This window comes from Sprattus sprattus (genome assembly GCF_963457725.1).
Source record: "Sprattus sprattus genome assembly, chromosome: 2".
Lineage (NCBI taxonomy): Eukaryota > Metazoa > Chordata > Actinopteri > Clupeiformes > Clupeidae > Sprattus > Sprattus sprattus.
This window is the reverse complement of record NC_137921.1, coordinates 38,471,758-38,499,724: the sequence shown is the minus strand read 5'-3', so window position 1 is coordinate 38,499,724 and position 27,967 is coordinate 38,471,758. Positions and strand designations below refer to the sequence as shown.

At 43.4% G+C, this 27,967-nt stretch overlaps 1 protein-coding gene across 1 annotated transcript; it reads right to left on the bottom strand.

Moving 5' to 3' along the window:
- Positions 1-47: 47 nt before the first annotated feature.
- Positions 48-27,598, bottom strand: LOC308360808 (flavin-containing monooxygenase 5-like; the record flags this gene model as incomplete). Its single annotated transcript, XM_080832950.1, is given in 11 exon segments — positions 48-95; positions 2,498-2,499; positions 2,502-2,796; positions 2,800-2,866; positions 6,333-6,405; positions 6,629-6,984; positions 7,061-7,257; positions 9,215-9,357; positions 26,019-26,184; positions 26,291-26,479; positions 27,467-27,598. Coding segments are annotated over 11 exon segments (1,668 nt in total).
- Between the last annotated feature and the right edge of the window lie 369 nt (positions 27,599-27,967).

Below are 27,967 nucleotides of genomic sequence, written 5' to 3'. Positions count from 1 at the left end.
AATCCCTCATATCGCATGATATATGACACTTGACACAAAACTGATGTCTAAGCAGATAGGTATGTCTTCAGCCTGTCCAGTAGCATCATGGGATACTGGAGATCAGGGACGTGCACAGGAGTGTGCTAAGGTTGCTTGGGCACCTGCCCGTTTGCCCTCTTCGACTGAACTTGCCCCTCCAAAGGAAATATACAGTATATATATATATTTGCGATCAGATGACGGGGGAGCGGCACCAGCAGTTAGTGAGAGTTTAGAATGATATTGTGAAAATTTGCCATTACATGACGGGTGTAACTACCCGCTGATTTTGTCTAATAAACAGGACCACGCATCATACTGATGTCCAACTCTTCTCATACTTTATTGTCTGGAACACCGTGAAAACTAGACAGAACAAACGAACAAACAAACAATCAACAAACAAACAAACAAACCCCAAGTTTACATATAACATCGCAAACAAATACATTCCATTTAAAACATAATGCAGAGAGGTTAGTAGTACCGTGTTCGCCTGGAAACCAGCAGTAGATTAGCTTAACTTATTGCGAATGTGTTGCGTGCGTGCGTGTTCTCTCAGTTAGCGGTAATAAGTTAGCCGGACGTTCGATATTCGACAGATATTCGTTTTCGAAAGACGTGTTCGCATTCAGATTGCATACATTTTCTCATTTTGATTGCTGTAGTTGTTGCCAGTGGTAGGCAACTACATACTACAGGTGAAATCTTCCTCATATCTGCCATCATAGTGAAACAGCATGCATTTAAATATTTAAAATATGCACCAAAACTCAACCGAAAGATATTTTCTCATTCCGATTGCTGTAGTAGTTGCCAAATATTAAATATTTAAAAAACTAAATTTCATACCGTTTAATTATTATGCCAGATATCAGCCAAATGTCACCTGTAGTAAGTCGCTGCTTACCATTGGCAACTACTACAGCAATCAGAATGAAAGAATATCTTTTTATTGATTTTTGGTGGATATTTAAAAAACTCAATTTCATACCGTTTCACTATTATGCCAGATATCAGCCAAATGTCACCTGTAGTAAGTAGCTGCTTACCATTGGCAACTACTACAGCAATCAGAATTAGAAAATGTCTTTTGGTTGAGTTTTGGTGCATATTTAAAAATCTCAATTGCATACCGTTTCACTATTATGCCAGATATCAGCCAAATTTCACCTGTAGTAAGTAGCTGCTCACCATTGGCAACAACTGCATCAATCAGAATTAAAAAATGTCTTTTGGTTGAGTTTTGGTGAATATTTAAAAAAACTCAATTTGTACTGTATATAGTGTTGGTGTTTTGAAGCCACCTTTGGAGGTCTGGTGTACTGCAGGTCTGCAACATGTAGTTACCGTAAGCAGGCAGAATAGTTTTGCCTGTCTGAGATCCCGAGTACACCTACGAACTGTAAGTCTGTTTCATTCAGGAAATAAAGAACCAGTTATTGAAGAGTTCGTCAGTCCTCATTTGACCACCGTCACACTTACCATTGGCAACAACTACAGCAATCAGAATGAAAAAATATATTTGTATTGATTTTTGGTGAATATTTAAAAAACTCAATTTCATACCGTTTCGCTATTATGCCAGATATCAGCAAAATTTCACATGTAGTAAGTAGATGCCTACCATTGGCAACTACTACAGCAATCAGAATGAAAAAATATCTTTTTGTTGATTTTTGGTGAATATTTTAAACATTCAAATTTATATTGCTTCACTACGATGGCGGATATCAATAAAATGTCACCTGTAGTAAGTAAACGCCTATTATTGGCAACTACTACAGCAATCGGAATGAGAAAATATCTTTCGGTTGAGTTTTGGTGCATATTTTAAATATTTAAATGCATGCTGTTTCACTATGATGGCAGATATGAGGAAGATTTCACCTGTAGTATGTAGTTGCCTACCAATGGCAACTACTACAGCAATCAAAATGAGAATATATATGCAATCAGAATGCGAACACGTCTTTCGAAAACGAATATCTGTCGAATATCGCGAATATCGAACGTCCGGCTAACTTATTACCGCTGTCTTTCAAGTAGCATTTGCCCTCGCACTTCCAGGTCATATAGGTGAGGTCACATGTCGCAAAGGGTCAAAGGGTCACCAGACTAATGCACAAATTCCTGAACCCACCAGCAAATGCATATTATGTTTGCACAACAACAGATTAAATCACGAATTGTAAATAACAATAATACATAAATATGTGCAATTGAAATGTCTATCAACCTTGGCCATATCTTGACAGCTGATACATCAGGGTCAGCTACAACGGGGGCGTGGCAGCCGTGGTAAGTGAGAGTTTAAAATGATGTTGTGAAAATTTGCGATTACATGAACGGGGCGTGGCAGCCGTGGTAAGTGAGAGTTTAAAATTACATTGTGAAAATTTGCGATTACATGACGTTTATCATATATACATCTATGAGAGCAACTGCCCTTCAAAATTCCTGTGCACGTCTCTACTGGAGATACTCCTCGAAGTTGTCTTTCTTATAAATCACAGCCACCACCAAAGCAGCGACGGTTGACAGAGAGAGCAGGTGAGCTCTAAAGGTACGCCTGGTCTCCTTAGCAGGAATGGGTCGTGTCTTGAGGGGCGCTACCACCCGTTCCAACTGAGTGTAGATTGCCTGGCGGGCCCCCTCCCACTGGCCCGGTCCACACAGGCGGTACTGATAAGGTGTGCATGGGCCAAACACAATTCTGAGCCACAAACCAGGGTCCCGTAGGAGCACAGAGAGGAACCTGGGCTGCACTCCCACCTAATCTGCCAACTCATCCATGTAAGGAATGTAGTCCACCTCGATGGTGTGCCTATGGGAAGTCACGTACCTAGGTGACAAATTAAATAGTTAAAAGAAGAACATACACCTAAATAAAGAAAAGGCTCAATAACAAATGAACATACCAGTTTGTTTATTCTTACCGACAGGGGCGTAGCACCAGATTCTGGGCCCTATGCACAGTAGGTTCATAGCCCCCCCCCCCCCCCCCCCCCCCAAAAAAAGAGTGCCACGCCCCCTCCCCCCTGACGGTGAAACTTTGCAAATTGAAGGTAGTTAGGAAATGGCTTCCCTTCCTTGTCTTTTGCTGTAATTTTATTTGTTTTTATGTTGCTTTCCAGTCTGTGAACAATTGTGTCTCTCTCTTCATTAGTTAATTTCTCTGTCCATAGTGTTGGATCTTCTGGCATACACTCCCTGGCGCTGCTCTGACTACTTTCTGACCTCTCTTCATCTCTTTCACTTTTCTCAGAATCTTCTCTGCTATCACTTCCTTCACTTGTGTCATCCTCTACCACATTTTATCCATCTTCCTGGACAGAACCCTCTGCAAGCATGAAGCATCTGATAGATATTACTGTAACAGGCAATTCTAATGTAGCCTAATTTGTGTGACTGAACATGTTTAAAGGTAGAGTATGGGATGTTTTCCTGGAACACTTTTTCCTATATTGCTTAAAATCACACCCTGATTGCAACAAAAAAAAGTCACCTTTGGATGGAACAGCCTGTGTTGCTATTTGCTAAACACATTAAGCCTACATAAATAGCTAAAATGATGTACTTTCATTTTAAACTGCTCACCTTGCCTCAAGACCACAGTGTCAGAGGATGAGGGGTCTGCATCACTAGCTGCTTCTGAAACTGAGTGCCATGTTTCACAAGTTAACTTTGCTAGCCAACTAATTTGACAGCCTAACCTTGTGAACTTATTGAGCCTAGACTAGCCCTACTTAATAAGGCTATTAGCCTAATTATGTTATGGCCTAACAAATATTAATTTAGCCAAATATGAAAGAATACCCGCACACTGTTGCTGCAGCTCCCGTGTATTTTATTGGCACAACGTTTCGACCATTGTTGGTCTTCGTCAGATGTTCGTCAGGTGTCAGAAGCAACAGTGTGGGTATTCTTTCATTTTTACGGATCTCTTTTTACCCTGCACCTGGATTGGATGTGCGTGCAACACACTCTGCAACTGTGGTAGGCTATGCAAACAAACATGTATTTAGAGTTTACCTCAGATTACAGATAGGGCATGTTATTTCTGATTTTGTGTTATGCCGTTTTTAGCAATGACAATCGCGGTGGTATTGATTCGTTTTATTACCACATCATGAGTTCATTTAATGTAGGGTGTTTGCTTTCACATTCGGGCTCACCTTTCTAAGGAAAGAAGTCTGTTGGTAGTTGCTTTCCCTCGTCTCTTTTTCTCTCTCTTGCCTGCCTTTCTTTTCTTTTCTGAAACCCGGATTTAACGTTCTTGGACATCTTCAATGCGCACCGTTGCCTCAGCCGAATGAACGTTAACATTCGTCAAATGCGCCTATAGGTAAAAAGCCCACTGAAGGCGGACTAAACTATTTTGTGCGTGAGCCGGGGGGGGGGGGTGAGGGTCTCCAGACATTATATGTAGACTAGGACACACAATTCAATCCATCATTCAACCAATTTATTTACCCAAAACATTAAAATTATATTAGTTAGCAAGAAAATTTGGACCTTTAAATGATATTAATATTTAAAGGAAAAATAAAATTCCACACTCCTCAAGGGCCCTCCCCCACATTGGGCCCTGGTAACTCAGTCCCCTTTATCCCCCCCCTACGACGCCACTGCTTACCGATTCCCTTTATTTAGTACTTATTATTATTACTTACTAGGGGTGTGACGAGATCTCGTGTGACGAGATCTCGCGAGATGTAATTTGGCGAGATTGCTCGTCGCTATAAAAATCGGTCTCGCGAGATTTGTTTTCCAGCTAGCAGCCACAGGTTCGGACACATTCGGACCTCAACTTCCACAGTCAAGCGCCAGAGCCACAGCAATAACAAGAGACATAGGTGTTTTCATTGAAGCAGATATGAGGCCATTTTCTGTGGTAGAAAATGAAGGATTTCGGCGACTCCTCCACACACTAGAGCCCAAATACACCATCCCATCACGCACGCATTTTACTCGTAGCCTACAGTGATCCCGAAACTCTATGAAGAGTCAAAGAGCAAGATAGTGCAGATCCTGCAAGACTCAGTAAGCATTGCCATAACGACAGACGGTTGGACATCGAGAAGTACACAAAGCTACACATAATTACAGCCCACACAATCAACAATGAATGGAAGATGTTGTACTACAGACTCGCCCACTTTTCGAGTCCCACACGGGGGCAAACATAGCTGAAGTTTTACAGACAGCTGTTACTGACTGGGAACTTAAAAAACCCAACCACGACATCGCTATTGTTACTGACAATGCACGTAATATGGACGTGGCAGTGCGCGAGGCAGGATTGAAGCCCCACATAAAGTGTTTTGCACACACTATAAATCTTGCAACCCAAGCTGGTCTCGGTGTTCCCCGCGTCGCTCGTTTGCTCGGGCGAGTGAGACGTGTGGCTGCTTTTTTTCATCTGAGTTCAACAGCTACCGCGGTGTTAATTTCAAAGCAGAAACAGCTAAAGTTGCCACCACACAAATTGATCATGGACGTTACGACGAGATGGAATAGCACATTGGATATGCTGTCTCGTTACCACCACATATAAAATATAAATTAATTTTATTTTTAACTTTTATAACATTTTATTTTAGTTTCAATTTGTAGAGGAAGAACTGACATAAGCCTACTTGTCAGTGACATACTTGGTGAGGCTCTGTTTGCACTATTTGCAGTCTGTATTGACAGAGAATAACTGTTTGTCTTGCACATATTGTTTGCACTTGAAAAAAGGAGAGATATATAATTTTATTTATTTTATTTTAACTTTTATAGCATTTTATTTTAGTTTCAATTTGTAGAGGAAGAAGTTCATTAAGAAGTTAATTAAAAGGAAGAAATTCCTCAAAAGTTAACGCTTACATCATGCATGTTAGGAGTTATAAATCCATGTGCAACTCAGTTAAATAAAAGTCTATTGTCCATTCATATAATTTGTAATTTAGTTTTCTTAAAAATCTCGTCTCGTCTTGATCTCGTGAACCCAATCTCGTGTCTCATCTCGTCTCGTGAGCTGAGTGTCTCGTCACACCCCTATTACTTACTTATTATTATTTAGTAGTGTTCCTTTACTAGAGGTAGGTTTTTTATGAAACTGGATAATATATTCTGATCAATTCCCAGCAGAATTTGGAATCTTTCAGTCTCATAGTTTCTATGATTGTTTTTATCAGTACTGAGTCATCATTTCATTAATTTTGACATTCTTCAATGACTTTAAGCAAATCCTTAAATGGATTTTAAAAGCCATCATGTACACATCTGTGGAAAGATTTGAAGGAGGCTTGAGGAAAGGATACCTCTTGTTCATTGAATCCTCTTTGCACTTGATGTCCTTCATCATGGCACTCATCGAGGGAAGCTTATTCAACCCTTTGGTACAGAAAATATTGTCAACACAAGATGCACAGATTCATTATGATTTATAGTGGAAGGGTCACTTTTAGTGACATTTGTTTTTGTTAACATTAGACCTGGTTCAAGTAAAGGCCTATACTGCTGCAGCATACTGAGCACTGTAGAACTGTAACTAAACTGGTTCACGGCACACACAAACTTCCATATCAAGGAGATTTTTTAATGGCTGTAGCTGTACCTTTAAAGACCCTTGTGGCCCAGCTAGCCTGCATCTCTGAAATGGGCATGATGGCACCAAGAGGCTGAATCAATCCAGTTACAGCCAGAGTGGGGTGCTCTAACCCCGGTGGGTAGATGTACTTATACAGAGGGGTCTTGTTCTCAGAGACAGAGAGCACGTGAGGGGGGAGGAATGGGAAGGAGAAGCTGTAGCCGGTGGCAAACACCACCAAATCAATGTCGTGCTCCACGGAGCCATCTTCAAACACCACACTAGAACCTTGGAACTCTTTTATGTTGGGCTTCACCTGCACCGTGCCAGAGAGGATACGGTTGGGCAGCTCATCATTCAGAGTGGGGTGCTGACTGTAGAACCTTAGGAAACACAAAATGTCCTTGTTTTAAGCATGCATGTAAGCCTCAGTGAACAATAGTGGGTGGAGTGCAATACCTGTGCTTGGGCTGCAGCCCGTACAAAGCATGGTTAAACCGGCGGTTGAGCTGTTTCTCGACTATGCCACAGAAGAAGTCAAAAGGTAGTATCCTCTGGATCATCCGTGTCATTCTGGTGAAGATCAAGTCCAAGGGGAAGCCATTGTCACCCACTCGATTCCAGACCCAAGCACCACGGCGGGTACTTAGGAACAACTTTAGAGTGTGTGTGTGTGTGTGTGTATGTGAGACAGAGACAGAGACAAAGAGTTGTGTATTATTGCTTTTTCTCCTGTAGTGGTTCTTCACTACATTTCCATTCCTGAGTCTTCAAGTGATACTTTGTTTCTCGAAAGTATACATACAATTTATGTATGTACGTACATCATCTGTCTAATTCGTTTTTTTTTTGTAGAATGTAGAATGTAGAATGTAGAATTATTATTATTTATTGTTTCTATTTAAAATTTGTATTATAAATTGATACTTTTGTTGTGTGTAATGTTTTTTCTAATGTTTTGTAAGTCACTTTGAACAAAAGTGTCTGCTAAATGCCTTAACATAACCATGTATACTAGGTGAGACTACATTGGTCTGTAAATACCCCGAAGGGATGGGGAAACTATAATATCGATGTTCAAGTGTACTAAACAACACAATGATGGGTGTTGTTGTACTATAATTCTGCAGTTTACTGTTATCTGAATTGAGTTTACAAATGATTAATGAAGTATTGTTAAGTCTTAACAGCTCCTTAGTGCTATTTGATTTCTTCAGTATTTGTTTCTGAAACCTTTGGTAATGGCAGCAGTATCAGTCAGTGTGGACACATGTGTCCAATTTCCGATTTCAGTCCGATTTAAATTGGATATTGGACACATGTGTCTCCCCAGAACTAGATTCATTGTGTCCGACTGGACTCCGATGTAAACCCCTGGACACACGATTCGATTCCGCTGGTAATTGGACTGGGCGCGCATGTGTCTCTCGTATCTGATTCAAATTGGACAACAACAACTTTTGCACGTGCTTGAGATCGTGCCCACAGACATATACATGCATCATATATAATGGATATGATATGATAAACGCTGCTAGACGCTCAGTTCTTGTGCTCCCTCTCATTCACGTTGAAATACTGAAAGCAAGTGAAACTTAGAAACTGGAACGCAACTGTTTGGGACAGAACGCGCTAATTCAGTGAACAAATATTTTCATATTACTTTTCCACCCGTTGTTAGTCATGTAATCCATTCATATCGATGTGAATCAATCAATACTAATACAACTTTAACTGTGGTGTGTTTTTGTTTCATTTCACAACGTATTTACTGTATAATCAACGGTTTTGTTTCATTTCACAACGTATTTACTGTATAATCAACAGTAGCAGATGTAAACATTCCGCATTTGATTTGAACTGATCTAGTTTTGTCACTTCCATGTGCTTTGAGATAGAGCAGTTAACCCCCCATGGAGACCCCATGGAGAGAATCGGATAGGATCGGAGTGCTGCCATCATGTGCCCGCACTGTGTGGGTAGACGATGGATTGACTCCTAAAACGATCGGTGGACAATCAAATTCTAGAATGTTGACGCAAAAAACGATGGGTTGACAATGTAATTCTAGTACATTAATTGGTTAAGATTAGTTACTAGGCAGGAACTGGCTAATACCAGGACCTCTATTTTTCGCTGAGCAACTGCAACCTGAGTCACAAGATTCATCTTGTTCCATTTTCTGTTGTGTCTGTTGTTGTTTAGCTGTCATTTTATGATCCTCTCTAGACAGATCACTTATGAAATGTTTACACCAGTCAAAGTGTCCCACAGGATTTACTCTCTGCACTACACCCAAAAAGGGGCTGTATATTATATCTTTAATCTTTACAGCACTTCCTCCCTTGTCATGAAGGATAGGTTTGCATTAAAGGAGCCTTCTGTGTTCAAAGAGTTCAACAAATAATATTTCCTCAAATGGTTCTAGGCAAAACTATCTGATGGGATGGGTGAATAGTCCTTCTGTCTGAGATGACCATATGATAATTCAATATTCGATATTTAAACTCAACTTAAATTCAATATTTAAACTAAATACAGAAAAAATGTTTGATGTGCATCAAACACCATGAAGCCTCATAGCCGTTATGATGGACATTATTCTGGATGTACCTGCTTGGCCATTCTGCTGAGCTCCACAGCAATGTCTCCACCAGAATTCCCAATGCCAATCACCACTGCCCTCTTCCCGCGCCACTCCTCTGGCGTCTTGTAGTCTCGGCTGTGGAAGAACTTCCCCTTAAATGTGTTTATGCCTGGAAGAGTGAATTTGCCAATAACATTAAGGTATGTCTTGTTTCGGGGATGCCAGTGCTTTTTTATATTTAAAAAGATGAATGTTTGGTGCTGTCATCAAAAATCTCAGTAAATTATGAATGATGAAATGCAAGAATATGGTACAAAAAGAGGCCTTTCAGTAGACACTCCATAGCTTTACCTTACTTAACCTTTTTCATGACTATAAATAGCTGCCTCAAACAACTGCACTGTAACTATGGTTTAACTAATATCCTGCCCTGTATCAAGTGGAAGACAAACACATCCCCATCACACATCATTTACTGTTTGTCCTGCCAGATAATAATACATTAAAACTGACTAAACTTTTGTGAAACCTGGATGTGTGAAAAAGAACAGTGCATTTTTCACATTGACTTCCATTGCAGTTCACACTCAGTTCATTACTCCTCTGATCAACCCCAGAAAATTGAGCAGAGATAAGAGGACTAGTTGCCAAAGCATGTTTACATAAAATGTACAATCACAATTAATACAAATAAATAATAATAATAATAATAAAATAAAAAATAATAACGCTGATACATATTTTGCTGCCAGTCTACAGCAGTCCTCCCTCTCTCTCCCAGTAGAACTGAGAGTCTGTTGGATTTGTGGACCCCACACCTCGCTGCCATATAGTGCAATTGGTTCAATGATAGATTGGAACATTTTGAGCCATGTTTTACTGGTAGTTCAACTTGTATAGATTTTTTTATGGTATAGAAAGCCCTTTTTGCTTTGTCTCTCAGTTCATTCACAGCCAAGTTAAAATTACCTGTGTTTGAAATTTTTTGTCCTAAATATGTATTATTTGTTGTTTCTTCAAAAGGTTGTCTCCAATTGTGAAAATAGTGTTGTCTTTCTGTGGCCTGGATATTTTTTGAAAAATTAGTACTTTTGTTTTGGTTTTATTTACTGTCAGGGCCCAGGTTTGACAGTATTTGTCTAATTCTGACAGGTGTTGCTGTAATCCCTCTTTTGTGGGAGACAGTAGGACCAGGTCATCAGTAGAGCTGAACGATTAATTGCATTTGCGGTTTAATCGCGATATGATGAGACGCGATTATCAAACCGCAACTTAAATAAAATATATATATATATTTATTTTTTATTTTTATTTTTTATAATAGAACATTTTGCACACAACAGTGATTAAAGCAGCATTACGGATCACTTGCTAATCATTTACGAGATGCTAGCGGCTCAAACTAGCGAAACCTCTTGAAATGTGCTTACTTTGACCGTATGACCAACTAGTTAGTCAACAACTGTCCTAATAAGTCAAACATCAAGCAAGTGCAACACAAGACGGCAAATAAGCTACTTACTAGTTCGGCAGACAGTAAAAACCAGGTGGCTTCAGGCACACCTACATAACGCAGTCATTTGCGTACGCACCCTGGTATGGCAATGGCACAGAGGCGATTCTTCATATTAAAAGTCATTATAGCGCCCCAATTTTCAATGCTGTTATTTTAAGGTAAAACTGCTTATCCTAACCCTAACCCTGAAGTACAGTTATTGCATAAGGCCAATTTAAAAAGTGCATTCCTTGTGTTTATACTTGACTTTGTTTAAATAACTTAAATGCACAGTGGCAAAGCCACCGATTTGTTTCTGTAATGAGCAGTTAAATACAAATGTAAATGTGGGAAAGAATATTTCACACTAAATGTATATAATATTGTGTCATATTTAAATCATTCAGTACGTTTTGTTGGAGAAAAAAAGAGGATTACATTTTTCGCTATTCGATTATTTTCCCAAATTGTCAGCCCTAGTCATCAGCATAAAATAGACAATTTATTTCAGTCTCTTGTAGTTTCAGGCCAGGTGCAGTGGACCATAAGGATTGACCATAAGGATTGAACCAAAGCGGACTGGAGGGTCTCCTAGTTCGTCTTCTCTGATGAGTCCAATTTCACAGTAGGTGCAAGACTCTGTGGCTTGTAGGCCTCTCCAGGTCTCCGTCTAACCATCAGACGACCATGTGTTGGGCAAAGCTGAAAATTGGACTCATCAGAGAAGACGAACTAGGAGACCCTCCAGTCGGCTTTGGTTCAATCCTTATGGTCTTTTACAAACCTCAGCCAGGCAAAGTACAACGTTGTCCCGGAAGAAAAACTTGCTTCCTGTTGCTCTGACAATGTTCCCCAACTCTGAGAAGTGTTTTTTCCAGCAGGGCAATGCTCCATGCCACACAGCCAGGCCAGTAAAGGTGTGGATGGAGTATCACCAGATCAGGACCCTGTCATGGCAAGCCCAATTTCGAGACCTGAATCCCATAAAAAAACCTCTGAAATGTGATCAAGAGGAAGATGGATGGTCACAAGCCATGAAAAGAAGCCGAGCTGCTTGAATTCTTGCGCCAGGAGTAGCATAAAGTCACCCAACGGCAATGTGAAAGACTGGTGGAGAGCATGCCAAGACACATGAAAGTTGTGATTTTAAATCAAGGTTATTCCACCAAATATTGATTTCTGAACTCTTCCTAAGTTAAAGCATTAGTATTGTGTAGTTTAAAAATTAATATGAGCTTGTTTTCTTTGCATTATTCGAGATCTGAAGACACTGCATCTTTTTTGCTATTTTGACCAATTGTCATTTTTCTGCAAATAAATTATCTAAATGACAATATTTTTATTTGAAATTTGGTAGGAATGTTGCCAGTAGGTTATAGAATAAAACTAAATGTACATTTTACTTTAACACATACCAATAAATAGTAAAACCAGAGAAACTGATAATTTTGAAGTGGTCTCTTAATTTTTTCCGCGGCTGTATATTGAATAATTTGGGGCTAAGGTTCAGTGGTGGAATGTAACGAAGTATTTTTACTTCGTTACATTTCTACGTATCTGTACTTTACTTAAGTAAAAATAATGCTGCATACTTTTTACTTTTACTGCGTTACATTTTGCAGCTAATATCTATACTTTTACTCCGCTACATTTATACAATATGTGTCGTTATTCGTTACATTTTATGAACACAGTTTCGCCAAAGAAGGGACAGCCAGAAAAGGTCTGCTGGAGTCCAGCTGCAGAGGCTGCTTTCGCGGATCTAAAAGAAGCCCTGACACGTGAGCCGGTCCTCTGGACCCCAGACTTCTCTAGACCCTTTCGACTGTGTACGGATGCATTTGATGTCGGCCTGGGTGCTGTACTTTCGCAAGACTACGAGGGAGAAGAGCATCCAGTCCTTTACCTGTCCCGCAAACTAAGCCCAGCAGAAAAGAGGTATGCTACTGTGGAGAGAGAAGCTTTGGCAGTAAAATGGGCCATACATGAACTCTGGTAACAGACCACGCTCCCCTCAAGTGGATGGCTCGTGCCAAGGACACCAATGCTCGTGTTACCAGATGGTTCCTGGCACTGCAGGATTTTCAATTCACTGTCGAGCACCGGCCGGGTACTGCCAATGCTAATGCTGATGGGTTGTCTCGGTGCTGGTCAGGGTGGGCTACTTCTACTTGCCAACAGTGTTCATGGTCACTTGCACCTTCTGCTTTTCCTTCCTTCAGAGCCTCCCGTGGCCCCGGCTCAACACCTGGAGGGGGGAATGTGGCCAGGCAGCCTTCAAGTCGGTGTCGTGCCAGGCTCACACCATCACAAGTCTCTTTAGCACCCTCTAGAGGGCTGCTTCAATGGAACCCTGTCTCTTGTGGTCAACAGAAGCACATGGCCAAGTTTGACAGCTTCAACGAGGCACGGCTGGCAGCCACTCATCACCACCCAAACCTGTCTCTCGTTTGCCCTCGTTTACTCAGCACAAAAGGAGCCACGGCGTCAAGGACGGGGGCTCGATGTTTGGCTAACCAGTGTTTTTTCCCTTGCACAGAAAGCGCTTAAACGACGATCCAACCCGACGACTGGAGCCCGCGACCAGCCGAACCCTGCCTGACTTCCCGCCCTCCAGTCTCTTCCTTACCACCACCGGTGAGCCCCTCAGCTGCACCTGGCCTACTGGGCTGATTCCCCGAGACCTTCACCCCCTGAGCACTGAACACATCGAGGGGCCTTCACCTGCACACACCCAGCTTCAACAATAGAAATAAATATACCTGCCTTGGCGGGTTTTCACTACCCTTCTGCCTACGGTTCATTCTTGCCCTGCTACAGTAGAAACTTCATCAACATTTGTTGTGTAGGTCTTGTAAAGGACACTTATGTTATGTATTTTTTATTTTTCTAAACTTTATACTTTTTAAAATATTAAAGAAAAACTAATACAATTTCTCCCATTGACTTACATTGGGCCATTATGACATCATAATAGGGTCTTTAAACTGGCTTGCAACTGACACATGCGCTAAGGTTCCAAGGCTCCTCTTCTCTCTGTCCCTCTCTATTCAACTGTATAACTAGGCTACCCAACTAAACATTTGGTTATTGTTTTCTTTTCTCTCTTTTTACATTTTTTTACTTGTGTTCCGGGTCTGTTATTGGTCACAGTGGACACCGGGGCAGCGCCAGCCGGGGACAGGCTACCAAAAAACGGGGACTGTCCCCGGAAACCGTTCTGGTCGGGGAAATATTGTACCAACTTTAGATCATTATTCTATTTTTTAGAACATTACATAAGTATGCATACGTATACAGTGTCATAACTAAATCTCTGACGTTTATAACAAACCAACACGTTTAAAAATCGGTTGAAAATTGAGCAAGCTATAGTTTTTGAAAAAGTAAATTTATCACTACCAACACAATGTTACAGTGAGCAATCCTCCTGGAGTAAGATGGCCGACCTCTGCGGACGTTCTAGACTCCGCAGTGAGTCATCTAGTAATTCTGTATGTCTATGATCCCAACTGTCAATGTCAACTGTCAATGCTTGGCTAACTGTTTACCTTTAGCAAAGACTCTTGTTACATTAACTAGCCAATTGTTCAAATGTATCCTACTGACTGATTCTCATGAAAATAGGTGTAGGAGATGAATTTTTAAGCTTTTTCAGTTCCAGTTCCTTGTCACGATTTTGTTACAGCTATATTTCTGTTTCTTAGTAGCTGAATGTCCTTCTCTACCTTGGATGTTGATTCCTGTGGTTTTGTCCTTATGTTTGATCCTCTGGGGCCGGTATTTCAAAATGATCCAACAGGATTAATCCTACTGGATTGGATTAAATCCTGATCAGATCCTAAAAACGGGTATTTCAAAGCAAATCTGATCCTGAAGATTCAGATTCAGATTTGGGAATCCAATCCTGCCTTTGATTTGGATTAAACACTGCTGTTGAGTATTTCAAAGTTTAAGTTGGAAATCTGGATCAGTTTGATCCTAAAAATCAGGATCATCCTGATCCCACCTCAGAGGTGGATTTGAGGGAGATTGCATGTAAAGGTTTGAACAGTTTAAGTGTTACTTCTCCCAAGTTTTTGTTTGATACAGTAGCTACAATTCACTGCTGTTTGATCAATGTTTATTTTCGTTGCACTTTCCTTTCTTTTTCAGAAAACACATTGAAAGTTTGAATATGAATGCCTTATTTAAGTAACAGTTTTTTGTTAAGTTATACCCACTTCTAAAAGCCTCCACTGAAAATCAGTCAAATTTATTTATTAACATGCATTCAGCACACACAATTAATTTAAATAGCCAAAGCTCAAAAAAAGCTGTCTTCTCTTTCCACAAACATCTGTAAAGAAAAACAAATATTAAGTTCCCTATCGCAGTTGGACAATCGAAGTACTTTCTATTCATGCCGGAATGCCGAATTGCGGCAAATCACCACCCTGAGCGCGCCCCCTCAGGTGCCTATACAGCCGCGGAAAAAATTAAGAGACCACTTCAAAATTATCAGTTTCTCTGGTTTTACTATTTATTGGTATGAGTTAAAGTAAAATGTACATTTTTGTTTTATTCTATAACCTACTGGCAACATTCCTACCAAATTTCAAATAAAAATATTGTCATTTAGTTAATTTATTTGCAGAAAAATGACAATTGGTCAAAATAGCAAAAAAGATGCAGTGTCTTCAGATCTCGAATAATGCAAAGAAAACAAGCTCATATTCATTTTTAAACTACACAATACTAATGCTTTAACTTAGGAAGAGTTCAGAAATCAATATTTGGTGGAATAACCTTGATTTAAAATCACAACTTTCATGTGTCTTGGCATGCTCTCCACCAGTCTTTCACATTGCCGTTGGGTGACTTTATGCTACTCCTGGCGCAAGAATTCAAGCAGCTCGGCTTCTTTTCATGGCTTGTGACCATCCATCTTCCTCTTGATCACATTTCAGAGGTTTTTTTATGGGATTCAGGTCTCGAAATTGGGCTGGCCATGACAGGGTCCTGATCTGGTGATACTCCATCCACACCTTTACTGGCCTGGCTGTGTGGCATGGAGCATTGCCCTGCTGGAAAAAACACTTCTCAGAGTTGGGGAACATTGTCAGAGCAAAAGGAAACAAGTTTTTCTTCCGGGACAACGTTGTACTTTGCCTGGCTGAGGTTTGTAAAAGACCATAAGGATTGAACCAAAGCGGACTGGAGGGTCTCCTAGTTCGTCTTCTCTGATGAGTCCAATTTTCAGCTTTGCCCAACACATGGTCGTCTGATGGTTAGACGGAGACCTGGAGAGGCCTACAAGCCACAGAGTCTTGCACCTACTGTGAAATTGGACTCATCAGAGAAGACCAACTAGGAGACCCTCCAGTCGGCTTTGGTTCAATCCTTATGGTCTTTTACAAACCTCAGCCAGGCAAAGTACAACGTTGTCCCGGAAGAAAAACTTGCTTCCTTTTGCTCTGACAATGTTCCCCAACTCTGAGAAGTGTTTTTTCCAGCAGGGCAATGCTCCATGCCACACAGCCAGGCCAGTAAAGGTGTGGATGGAGTATCACCAGATCAGGACCCTGTCATGGCCAGCCCAATTTCGAGACCTGAATCCCATAAAAAAACCTCTGAAATGTGATCAAGAGGAAGATGGATGGTCACAAGCCATGAAAAGAAGCCGAGCTGCTTGAATTCTTGCGCCAGGAGTAGCATAAAGTCACCCAACGGCAATGTGAAAGACTGGTGGAGAGCATGCCAAGACACATGAAAGTTGTGATTTTAAATCAAGGTTATTCCACCAAATATTGATTTCTGAACTCTTCCTAAGTTAAAGCATTAGTATTGTGTAGTTTAAAAATGAATATGAGCTTGTTTTCTTTGCATTATTTGAGATCTGAAGACACTGCATCTTTTTTGCTATTTTGACCAATTGTCATTTTTCTGCAAATAAATGAACTAAATGACAATATTTTTATTTGAAATTTGGTAGGAATGTTGCCAGTAGGTTATAGAATAAAACAAAAATGTACATTGTACTTTAACACATACCAATAAATAGTAAAACCAGAGAAACTGGTAATTTTGAAGTGGTCTCTTAATTTTTTCCGCGGCTGTATATTGAAGGTGACTATGTCGCTCCACCTATTTTCGACCCTTCGCCTTTGAGGTTACGGACTCTCGACTAAGAACTCTCTACACGCTTTGCGTATCCTTTTTGTCTTTGTGTGCATTATTACTCTTTCGAGTTGGTGAGTTGGATTATTCCTTACTAGCTCTGAGTGCTACAAGGATATTTGTACGCTTAAGCAAGTTGCTGTCTAGCTGGTGACCACGCTCGTCTTCGACTTGCTAGTTCACTACTGCTTACAACGTGCTACGTTGACTAGCCCTTACTAATTGTGTCTCTTTTCAGAGCAAGATGTCTAGAGTCTATCCTGACTGTGGCCATGCCAGGGAGAAGGGTGACCGGCATCGCCGCTGTACGCTGTGCCTCGGCAGGGGGCACGCTGAGGCGGCGTTGTCCGGAGATATCCCTCCGGCTTGTGCGCTCTGTGCTGCAATGATGACGGTACGAGTCACGAAGCGCCTCTCTCTATGGGAGGAGAGAGGACCTGCGTACGGGGGTGAAGCCTGTGCCAGGCTCCCCTCACCCTGGAAGCAGCAGTGGGCCTGGTGGTTTCCTTCGGGTAGCCGCCGGGTCTTCCTGCTCTTCCCAAGCGCGCTCGGTGGCCCCAGTCGCAGTGACTGCGGAGGCCACCGAGCCGCTGTCTGAGCTCAACGTCCAGCGAGTTGGACGTCGACGCCAGAGGAGGGAGTCTGCTGGAGGATTCGTTCGAGGACGAGGACACAGACATGGTGATGGGTGACGCGCCGAGGTCTACGAAGCCCACGGCACTCTCCCGGAACCTGGGTCACCAGCTACACGAGGTAGCGGTGAGGGCGGCGAGCCGGCTTGGTCTCCCCCTCCCCCCTCGGCCCAGCGTGCGTTCTGCATTGTTGGACGGAGAGTACTATGGTGACCCACCCCAGCCAGCTTCCTCAAACATCCCCTTCTTTGAAGAGGTTCGCGAGGAGTTGGAGACCTCATGGGCTGCGCCGTATTCAGGGCGCGCTCCGGTCCCGGGGTTTGCGGAGTACCTCCGCGTTGACTGCGCGAAAGAGAAGGGCTACCTCTCCTTTCCACCGGTGGAGGACACCGTTGCAGGGTATCTCTCCCCTGCTTCCCCCACGATGAGACTTGGCCAGAAACCCGTGCTACCCACCAAGAGCGCTCGACACATGGTGGTTCTGGCCAAGAAGGCTTACCTGGCTGCGGGGCAGCTGCACTGCTCCAAAGTTATCAAGCTAAGCTCCTCAAGGAGCTTGCAGCTCGTCTGGGGGACGACGAGACGGTGGAGGAGTTACGGAGAGCAACGGATTTGTCTCTCCGCCTCACCAGATGCTCGTCGCAGGGGCTGGGGCGAGTCATGGGGCTTCTGTGGCGACACAGAAATACCTGTGGCTCTCCCTGGCCAAGCTTTCTGACAGGGAGAAAGCACCACTCCTTGACGCTCCAGTCAGCGTCAAGGGCGTGTTCGGAGATGCGGTGGGGGCCATGAACGACAAGTTCGAGGCTGAGCAGAAGAGCCGTGAGGCTTTTCAGTCATGGATGCCTCGGTCGAGCAGCTCAGAACCGATGTCCTCTTCAGGACAGACCACACCGGCACAGGGCGTGAAATGGAGTGGGTTCCGATCCCCAGCTCCTCCACCTAAGGTGGCCGCGCGCCGCGGCTGGAACAAGAACCCGTTCCGGCCACCGGCCCAGCCTGCTAAGCTACAGCAGCAACAGCAGCAGCAGCCAGCGGCACAGACAAGCTCCGGGGCCACGCATAAACCCACGCGACGTGGTACGAGAGGGCGAGGCAGACAGCAGGTGCCCTGATGTTCATCCCCCTGAAACGAAAGGGTGGGGAGGTGGTGTGCCCGCCACCACCTGGGAAAGTCGCCAGATGCACTCATGTAAACCCCATGTCCAGCACGATGAAAATGTTCCCACAAGCACTACATTCCCATGTTCTCGACACTGTCCCGTTAGGCGCAGACACAAGACAAGCTTGCTTTTCCCCTCCCGCGATGCACCCGTTGCATTCACAAAACCAATTTTTTATTCAAACCAAGAGGGGGAAACCCCTCCTCCCTAGGAGTGGGGTCAGATCAAGATTTAGACAGATTGGTGATGAGTGGCTTAGTAGCCGACAAATTCAATATGAGCCCCAGGCTGGCAGACTGCGTTTTGAGCTGGCGCGCATGCGCAGTCTCGCCCTGGGTGCTGAAAATGATTTCAAGGGGTTACACTCTTCAGTTCGCCAGGCCTCCGCCCAGGTTTACGAGTGTGTTACGTCCCTGAAAATATCGTGACTCTAGGTATACTGCTCTGGTATGTTCCGTGTTTTACAGACAGCCCAGCAGAAGGCTTAATTGTCGTTCTCTCCTGATTGGGCGCACGATAGGAGCCGGCCCTTTAAAAGAGGATTTGTGATGTCACCTGAGCTCTTCCGGAATAGACGCATTGATGTGTTGGCCGCCAGCAGTGCTGTTGCGCAGGGAGCCTCGGTGCCTCGCCTAGAACATCTACCCGTCTTGGAGTGAGAGTCCCAGAGGGAGGTCCGGGATTCCGTGTGGCCTATTTCGGGAGGCCCGTTTGTTTCTTTGTTCCTTTGCTACTTTGAACCTTTTTGTTGTTTATTTTTTGTTGTCCCACTGGTTTTTCCTTGCTTCAACCTTTTTCATTCATTCAATATATTTTTGCTAGTTAATAATAATAATAAATTCCCGATTATTTTTCCCGTATCCGACGTTGTCTGCCAGTTGCATTATTTCCCTCCAACTCGTTTTGTTTACGTTGCCTGACCCTAGACAGGCACGTAACAAGTGTAATTCAATCACGGGTGCCACGAGATCGCGCACATTTCCTTCAACAGGAGATAGATGCGTTACTCGTGAAAAGGGCTATAAGCGTAGTGTCGCCAGAGAATGCAAGCTCAGGCCATTACAGCAAATATTTCCTCGTCCCCGAGAAGGACGGGAATTATCGCCCTATATTAGATCTACGTATACTGAACAAGTCTCTCATGCCGCTGAAGTTCAAAATGTCCACGCCGGCTGATTAAGTTCATAAAGCCGAACGATTGGCTGATCACGTTAGATCTCAAGGATGTGTACTTCCATGTTCCGATTCATCCCAGACACCGAAGGTATCTGAGATTCGCATTCGGCGGAGTAGCATACCAGTTCCACGCACTTCCATTCGGTCTCTCCCTAGCTCCGAGAGTATTCACAAAGTGCGTAGAGGCTGCCATCGCTCCATTGAGAAAAATAGGCATTCGCTTATTCAACTACCTGGACGATTGGCTTCTCGCTTCTCGCTCAGAAGCAGAGGCGGTGCGGGAGTGCCATCTTGTGGTGGCACACCTGTACCGCCTCGGATTTGTTCTGAACAAAGAGAAAAGCTCGCTGCGTCCTCAGCAGACAGTGCCTTTCCTGGGCATGACAGTAAACTCAGTTTCAATGACGTTGTGTCTGTCGCCAGCACGAATAGATGCTATCAGGGAATGCGTGCAGATGTTCAGACTAGGACAGAAGGTTTCATCCCTTCGCTGTCAGAAGCTCTTGGGATTGATGGCAGCCGCAGCAGTGGCACGCCCCCTCGGGATGCTTCAGGCGCGTCCATTCCAGGCGTGGTATCTGTCAGTTTCGCTTGATCACGGTGGATCGCAGATGCTGGCAGGCCTTGGCCGTATGCCGATCCCCGCATTTCCTCTTGGAAGCGGCTCCGCTGGGTACAGTAGTGAGCCACGTTATCGTCACCACAGACGCCTCCACTACAGGCTGGGGTGCGATATGCGAAGGATATTCTGTGAACGGGCTCTTGTCATCAATGCAAGCCACGTCACATATAAATGTGTTGGAACTGCGAACGATTTTCCTAGCGCTTCGACACTTCATTCACATTCTAAGCGGGCGTCACGTTCTCGTCAGAGCAGACAACATGTCCGCCATGGCCTACATAAATCGCCAAGGAGGGGTGCGTTCCCCTGCGCTTTATAATTGGGCGAGCCGACTGCTCCTGTGGGCAGCAAAGCGCATTCGCTCTCTCAGAGCAGTGGATATACCAGGTCACCTCAATTACGGAGCCGACCTTCTGTCGAGGGGCAACCCTCAAGCAGCAGACTGGTGCCTTCACCGTCAGGTGATCGACCAGATTTGGCTTAGTTTTTACAGGGCACAGGTGGATCTGTTCGCAAACAGAGAAAACGCCTGCTGCCCGCTGGGAGGCGACAACCCTCCGTTAGGCGTAGACGCGCTGAGCCAGCAATGGCCCAACATGCGTCTTTACGCGTACCCTCCGGTTCCTCTGCTACATCAGGTAATTCGCAGAGTGGAAGAGGAGGGTTTGGAGTTGATATTAGTGGCGCCCCATTGGCTCAATCAGCCGTGGTTGGCGGATCTAATCAGATTGTCAGTGCAGCCTCCGTGGGAGCTCCCTCTGCGCAGGGATCTCCTCTCACAGGCTCACCGGATGGTTTGGCACGCCAGGCCAGAGCTGTGGCAGCTCAGGGCCTGGCTCCTGAGAGGAACAGGCTCTTAGCGTCAGGCCTGTCGGATTCTGTGGTGAATACTATACAGAGCGCTAGGGCGACGTCTACCCGATCTCTATATACACTCAAGTGGCGCATATTAGAGCAATGGTGCGCTGCGCGTCAGCACGACCCTATTGATTGCGCCTTGGGCATCATCTTGGAATTCTTGCAACAATTATTTGATGAAGGGAAAGCTGCTTCTACTATCAAAGTGTATTTAGCAGCTATTTCCGCCTGCCATATTGGCATTAACGGCAAATCTCCGGGTAGTCATCCATTGGCTTCGCGCTTTATGGCTGGAATAAGGCGCCTTAGAGTGCCTGTCAGGCACCTATTGCCTTCTTGGGATTTGCTAGTGGTGTTACGGGCGCTCACGGGTCCTCCGTTCGAGCCCCTAGAAACGGTGGACTTAAAGTTTGCTTCTTGGAAAACCGCGCTGCTCCTGGCACTAGTGTCAGCGAAGCGCGTTGTTGACATGCAAGCGCTGTCTGTCAGCCCATCGTGCATTCAGTTTTCGATTGCCGGGGACAGGGTAGTATTGCGGCCTAACGCAGCATATACACCCAAAGTAGTGACGACTCCGTTTCGTAACCAGGTCATTGAGTTGGCTGTATTCTTGCCCCCTCCTTTCGCGTCAGCGGAGGAGGAGCGATTGCACAAGCTCTGCCCAGTGCGGGCTCTACGCATTTATGTAGAGCGCACAGGTTTATTCAGGCAATCGGATCAGTTATTCGTATGCTTTGGTGCAAGCGCCAAAGGCAAACCCCTGGCAAAGTCGAGCCTCTCCCGGTGGCTGGTGGAGGCTATCACTTTGTCCTATACAAGTTTGTCATTGGAACCCCCGGAGAAGCTTCGTGCGCATTCTACTTGTGGGGTTTCGTCATCCTGGGCTCTGTTTAAGGGTGTGTCAGTGGATGACATTTGCAAGCTGCAAGCTGGAGCTCTCGCCACACCTTTATTAATTACTACCTGTTGGATGTGGCGGAGCCTGGTTTCCTGCAGAGCGTGTTGCAGGCGAGTGATCTGTGATCACATGCAACATGCGATGTTTCATTACCTGCATGACTGTCTCCCTTTATGGATTAAAGGCGGACGGCGCAGATGGGTGTAAGTATTCATAAGCATGGGACCGGTGGTCCCGTTTCTCTTATATTGAATTCATTCCCATTATAAGACACACTGCTGCCGCCGCCACATGAACCTCTGTGAGGGCAAGGCGAATGGGTTGGCGTGTGTATATGTATATTGGCCGACACTGTTGCACGCGGGATTAGACATGGTCCCGTCAATCAAATCGCAGTCCAACTGTATTAGGGAAAATCTCGGTTTTAGATATAACCTCGGTTCCCTGAGTTAGGGACCAGATGTGATATGGTTGCGTGCACAGTGCGTGTGTTTCTTCTGGAGGCTCAAAGGCTCAGAGTCTCCAGAGGTGGAGCGGCATAGTCACCTTCAATATATAGGCACCTGAGGGGGCGGGCTCAGGGTGGTGATTTGCCGCAATTCGGCCTTCCGGCGTGAATAGAAAGTACTTCGATTGGTCAATGAACAGGTCAATTCCCGTCAATCACATCTGGTCCCTAACTCAGGGAACGGAGGTAATATCTTTAACCAAGATGGTTTTAGGGCTATCACTTTTGTTGACAACTGTTTCCTAAAAAGATATGTACGACACATTTTGAAATCTACACACAATGCCTTGCGAGTAAATGCATTCAAATGGACTGTGGACCGCGACATATAGACGCTAGCCTATTTACTAGCTTGTTAGCTCCTTACCACAGGAGTCAATGGAGCAGCGTTAGCTCGCATTAGCGCGAACTCAGCTTTATTTGAGATCGCAGAGCTCTTCTTTCAACTTTGTGATGATTTACTTAATTAGTTAACTCAATATAATGATTGCCTTTCATCTAGTCTAAGGACGCATTAACACTGACCAAGATTATACTTTAATTTAGAGACAATAGTTGAGCTAGCTTCTCCTTTTTCTGGTCAAATGTTCGCTCCATTTCCTGTTTCCTGTCTGTGATCCAGGGGGCGGGACGGATTTGGACATCCCAATCTGCTGGTATCAGGATCACCCTGATCCAATCTGGCAAAGTTTTGAAATACCGGGATAGATCAGGTTGATCCGTGGATGAGAACAGGGGGATTTGGTTATCCGGATCATTCTGATCTGGATTACAGGATTGGATTAAATCCTGATCAGATCCTAAAAACGGGTATTTCAAAGCAAATCTGATCCTGAAGATTCAGATTCAGATTTGGGAATCCAATCCTGCCTTTGATCTGGATTAAACACTGCTGTTGAGTATTTCAAAATTGAAGTGGGAAATCTGGATCAGTTTGATCCTAAAAATCAGGATCACCCTGATCCCACCTCAGAGGTGGATTTGAGGGAGATTACATGTAAAGGTTTGAACAGTTTAAGTGTAACTTCTCCCAAAGTTCTTTTGTTTGATACTACAATTCACTGCTGTTTGATCAATGTTTATTTTCGTTGCACTTTCCTTTCTTTTTCAGAAAACACAGTGAAAGTTTGAATATGAATGCCTTATTTAAGTAACAGTTTTTTGTTAAGTTATACCCACTGATAAAAGCCTCCACTGAAAATCAGTCAAATTAATTTATTAACATGCATTCAGCACACACAATTAATTTTCATAGCCAAAGCTCAAAAGGTTATGCCATTTGGAGCAGGTCTATGTTAACTGCCTGTCTTCTCTTTCCACAAACATCTGTAAAGAAAACCAAATATTAAGGTTTTAGGGCTGTCCCTTTTGTTGACAACTGTTTCCTAAAAAGATATGTACAACACATTTTGAAATCTACACACAATGCCTTGCGAGTGAATGCATTCAAATGGACTGTGGACCGCGACATACAGACGCTAGCCTATTTACTAGCTTGTTAGCTTCTTAACACAGGAGTCAATGGAGCAGCGTTAGCTCGCATTAGCGCGAACTCTGCTTAATTAGAGATCGCCGAGCTCTTCTTTCAACTTTGTGCTGATTTAAGTAATTGGTTAACTCAATATAATGATTGCCCTTCATCTAGTCTAAGGACGCATCAACACTGGCCAAGATTATACTTTAATTTAGAGACAAAAGTTGAGCTAGCTTCTCCTTTTCCTGGTAAAAAGTTAGCTCCCTTTCCTGTTTCCTGTCTGTGATCCAGGGGGCGGGACGGATTTGGACATCCCAATCTGCCGGTATCAGGATCACTCTGATCCAATCTGGCAAAGTTTTGAAATACCGGGATAGATCAGGTTGATCCGTGGGGGCCGGGGGCCGATATTTCAAAACTTGTAATCCAGATCAGAATGATCCGGATAACCAAATCCCCCGGTATCTATCCCGGTATTTCAAAACTTTGCCAGATTGGATCAGAGTGATCCTGATACCAGCAGATTGGGATGTCCAAATCCGTCCCGCCCCCTGGATCACAGACAGGAAACAGGAAATGGAGCGAAGATTTGAGCAGAAACAGGAGAGCTAACACAACTATTGTCTCTAAATTAAAGTATAATCTTGGTCAGTGTTGATGCGTCCTTAGACTAGATGAAGGGCAATAATTATATTGAGTTAACCAATTACGTAAATCATCACAAAGTTGAAAGAAGAGCTCGGCGATCTCTAATTAAGCAGAGTTTGCGCTAATGCGAGCTAACGCTGCTCCATTGACTCCTGTGTTAAGGAGCTAACAAGCTAGTAAATAGGCTAGCGTCTGTATGTCGCGGTCCACGGACCAGATTTGAATGCATCCACTCGCAAGACATTGCGTGTAGATTTTAAATGTGTTGTACATATCTTTTTATGAAACAGTTGTCAACAAAAGGGGCAGCCCTAAAACCTTAATATTAGTTTTTCTTTTCAGATGTCTGTGGGAAGAGAAGACATTAACACAGACCTGCTCCAATTGGCATAACCTTTTGAGTTTTGGCTATGAAAATTAAGTGTGTGTGCTGAATGCATGTTAATAAATAAATTTGACTGATTTCAGTGGATTCTTTTATCAGTATAACTTAACAAAAAACTGTTACTTAAATAAGGCATTCATATTCAAACTTTCGCTGTGTATTCTGAAAAAGAAAGGAAAGTGCAACGAAAATAAACATTAATCAAACATCAGTGAATTACTGTATCAAACAAATAACTTTTGGAGCAGTTACACCTAAACTGTTCAAACCTTTACATGTAATCTCCCTCAAATCCACCTCTGAGGTGGGATCAGGGTGATCCTGATTTTAAGGATCAAACTGATCCAGATTTCCCACTTAAATTTTGAAATACTCAACAGCAGTGTTTAATCCAGATCAAAGGCAGGATTGGATTCCCAAATCTGAATCTGAATCTTCAGGATCAGATTTGCTTTGAAATACCCGTTTTTAGGATCTGATCAGGATTTAATCCAATCCAGGAGGATTAATCCTGTTGGATCATTTTGAAATACCGGCCCCAGATGATTATTGTCCACTGCAATCCATTAGTTTTTCTTTGTTTCTGATCATTTGTGATATTTTTGAGACTGTAATTGTCTAGACTCTTTTTTGAATCAATGAAGTGTAAAATGTAGACATTTCACTCTGTTTTAAACAACAAAAAAATAAAATAATCTAGGAGCTCATGTTGAGCACGACTTCTCTCTTCTTGGAATTCCGGAATTCTCTCTCTCTGTATGCATTCATTTTTGTGTGAAGAGCTTTACTATCATTTAAAGATTCCTTATTACCCGGGAAATCAGACAGTGGCAGGCGCGGGTGACAGTGATGTCCAGTGCAAACCATAATTGCATCAAAAACGTTGCTCTCTTTCTTCCCATTGCTGGTTTCTGTCTCTACCTCCCACTGGCCGGAGTGGGAGAAATCAGGCCTCTGCTTAACGTGCAGCACCCTCGTCTACGACAAAGAAATTCACCAGTATTAGCTACACACCAGAAAACCTCTCAATCACCACTCCACTCTTGGCAATGGTTAAATGTATTTGTTGCAAGGAGTAGCTGACCTGGAAATGGATGTATTGCCGGAGCCTGAAGTGGTCTGCGTACATGTTGAAGTAGTCCATGATGAGAGAGTTGTGCATGTAGTTTGGGAAGTGTGCTGGGATGGGGAAGTCACTGAAGCACATCATCTCCTTGGAGGTGTTGATGATGACAGAGTGATAGATGCTGGCTCTGTCTGGCTCTGGGTTCTCCTGCAGAGGGAGATACATGGCAATACAGTGTACTGTACAATGAGGGACCTTGTAATAATAATAATAATAATATAATTGTCAGACTTTAATCGCACAAGCGACACACTGCACACGTGAATACATGGAGGCGACAGGACCCACACACACGCACACGCAGGCCTGAGGTCGTTTGTGAATTTATCTACTGCATTTATGCCATCCCGGACTGTCCTTCCTCCAGGACCCCAGGAGCAGTGGGCAGCCTTTAGGCGCCCGGGGACCAGGTGAGGTGAACCGTCTGTCTTGGTCAGGGACAGACACAGAGTGTTCTGTTGCATGTTTTTTCTGTTGGGGTTCTTAGTGGAGGAAACCCCTTGTGAACATGGGGAGAACATGCAAGTTGTAGTTCAGAATAGTGGCACAGTGGCAAATTCACCCAAACCAGGAGGGTCAGGACCTATAAACTACACAAAGATCTGTCTTCCTGAACTGCATTATGACTATCCCTCTATTGTGCTTTGGCAGAGGTACAGTACAAATATTAGACAACAGTATTACTATTACCTATGAACTGTGGTTTGGGCTGAATTTGGCTGGTATTACAGAAGGCTACCTGCAGTATGGCTTTGCATTTGGTAGTCAGCCTGTCAGCCAGTATTAGGAACAGCTCTCAGCACATAAAGCCTCTATCCACCCTATTTGCCAGATACAGTACATGGTTTGAAATAGACAGAGGGAATCGTTTATTAAACAGTTGAACAGTTAATAAAAAACTTAATTTGGTTAACTCTGTGTTTGTTAAATGAATGTGTTCATGTAGATGTTAGAGGTAAGGGAAAAGAGACTTTCTAACAGAACCCACTGGATACTGTTGTCAATGGTGTCTGTTTTTTGTTTGTTTTGTCCTAGTCTACTTTTTAGTGGATCTGTGCATTTATGCAGATGTATTTCTTTAAAAAGTAATACATTGCTCCGATAACAAAATCTAAATGGAACCGTATTAGAAACCTTAAATCTCCACAGTCCCCCAATGTCATTAATGCTTTCAAAGCACACAGGCTCCAGTCCCTCATCCAAGCAGGACTTAATGCAGACCAGGCCAGAGGCTCCAGCTCCAATCACAGCTACACGCTTCACCATGGTGGATATTCTCTAAGGAAGTAAGCATTAAATTAGAATGGATGTAGTCATATGGTCTGTGTCCACTGCACTGACCATAAGCTGTGGATTGTATAGTTGCAAAATTTACATAACTACCGAAATTGCATACATGTTTTACATGATTATACATAGTTGTCCTTTTAACAGCCAAATAAGATACAGTTTGATTTGTTTTTTTTACTGATTCATATTTTCGTTATTTAATACAATCCATGATAAGAAATGTGCAATACATTCCACCCCTACTGTATAACTATAGAGACGGTATACTGTACTTCTTACGATATTCTCTTCCCATTTAATATTTATCTCCGCACTTCTTGTACTTTCCACTCTTCTATCTTTACT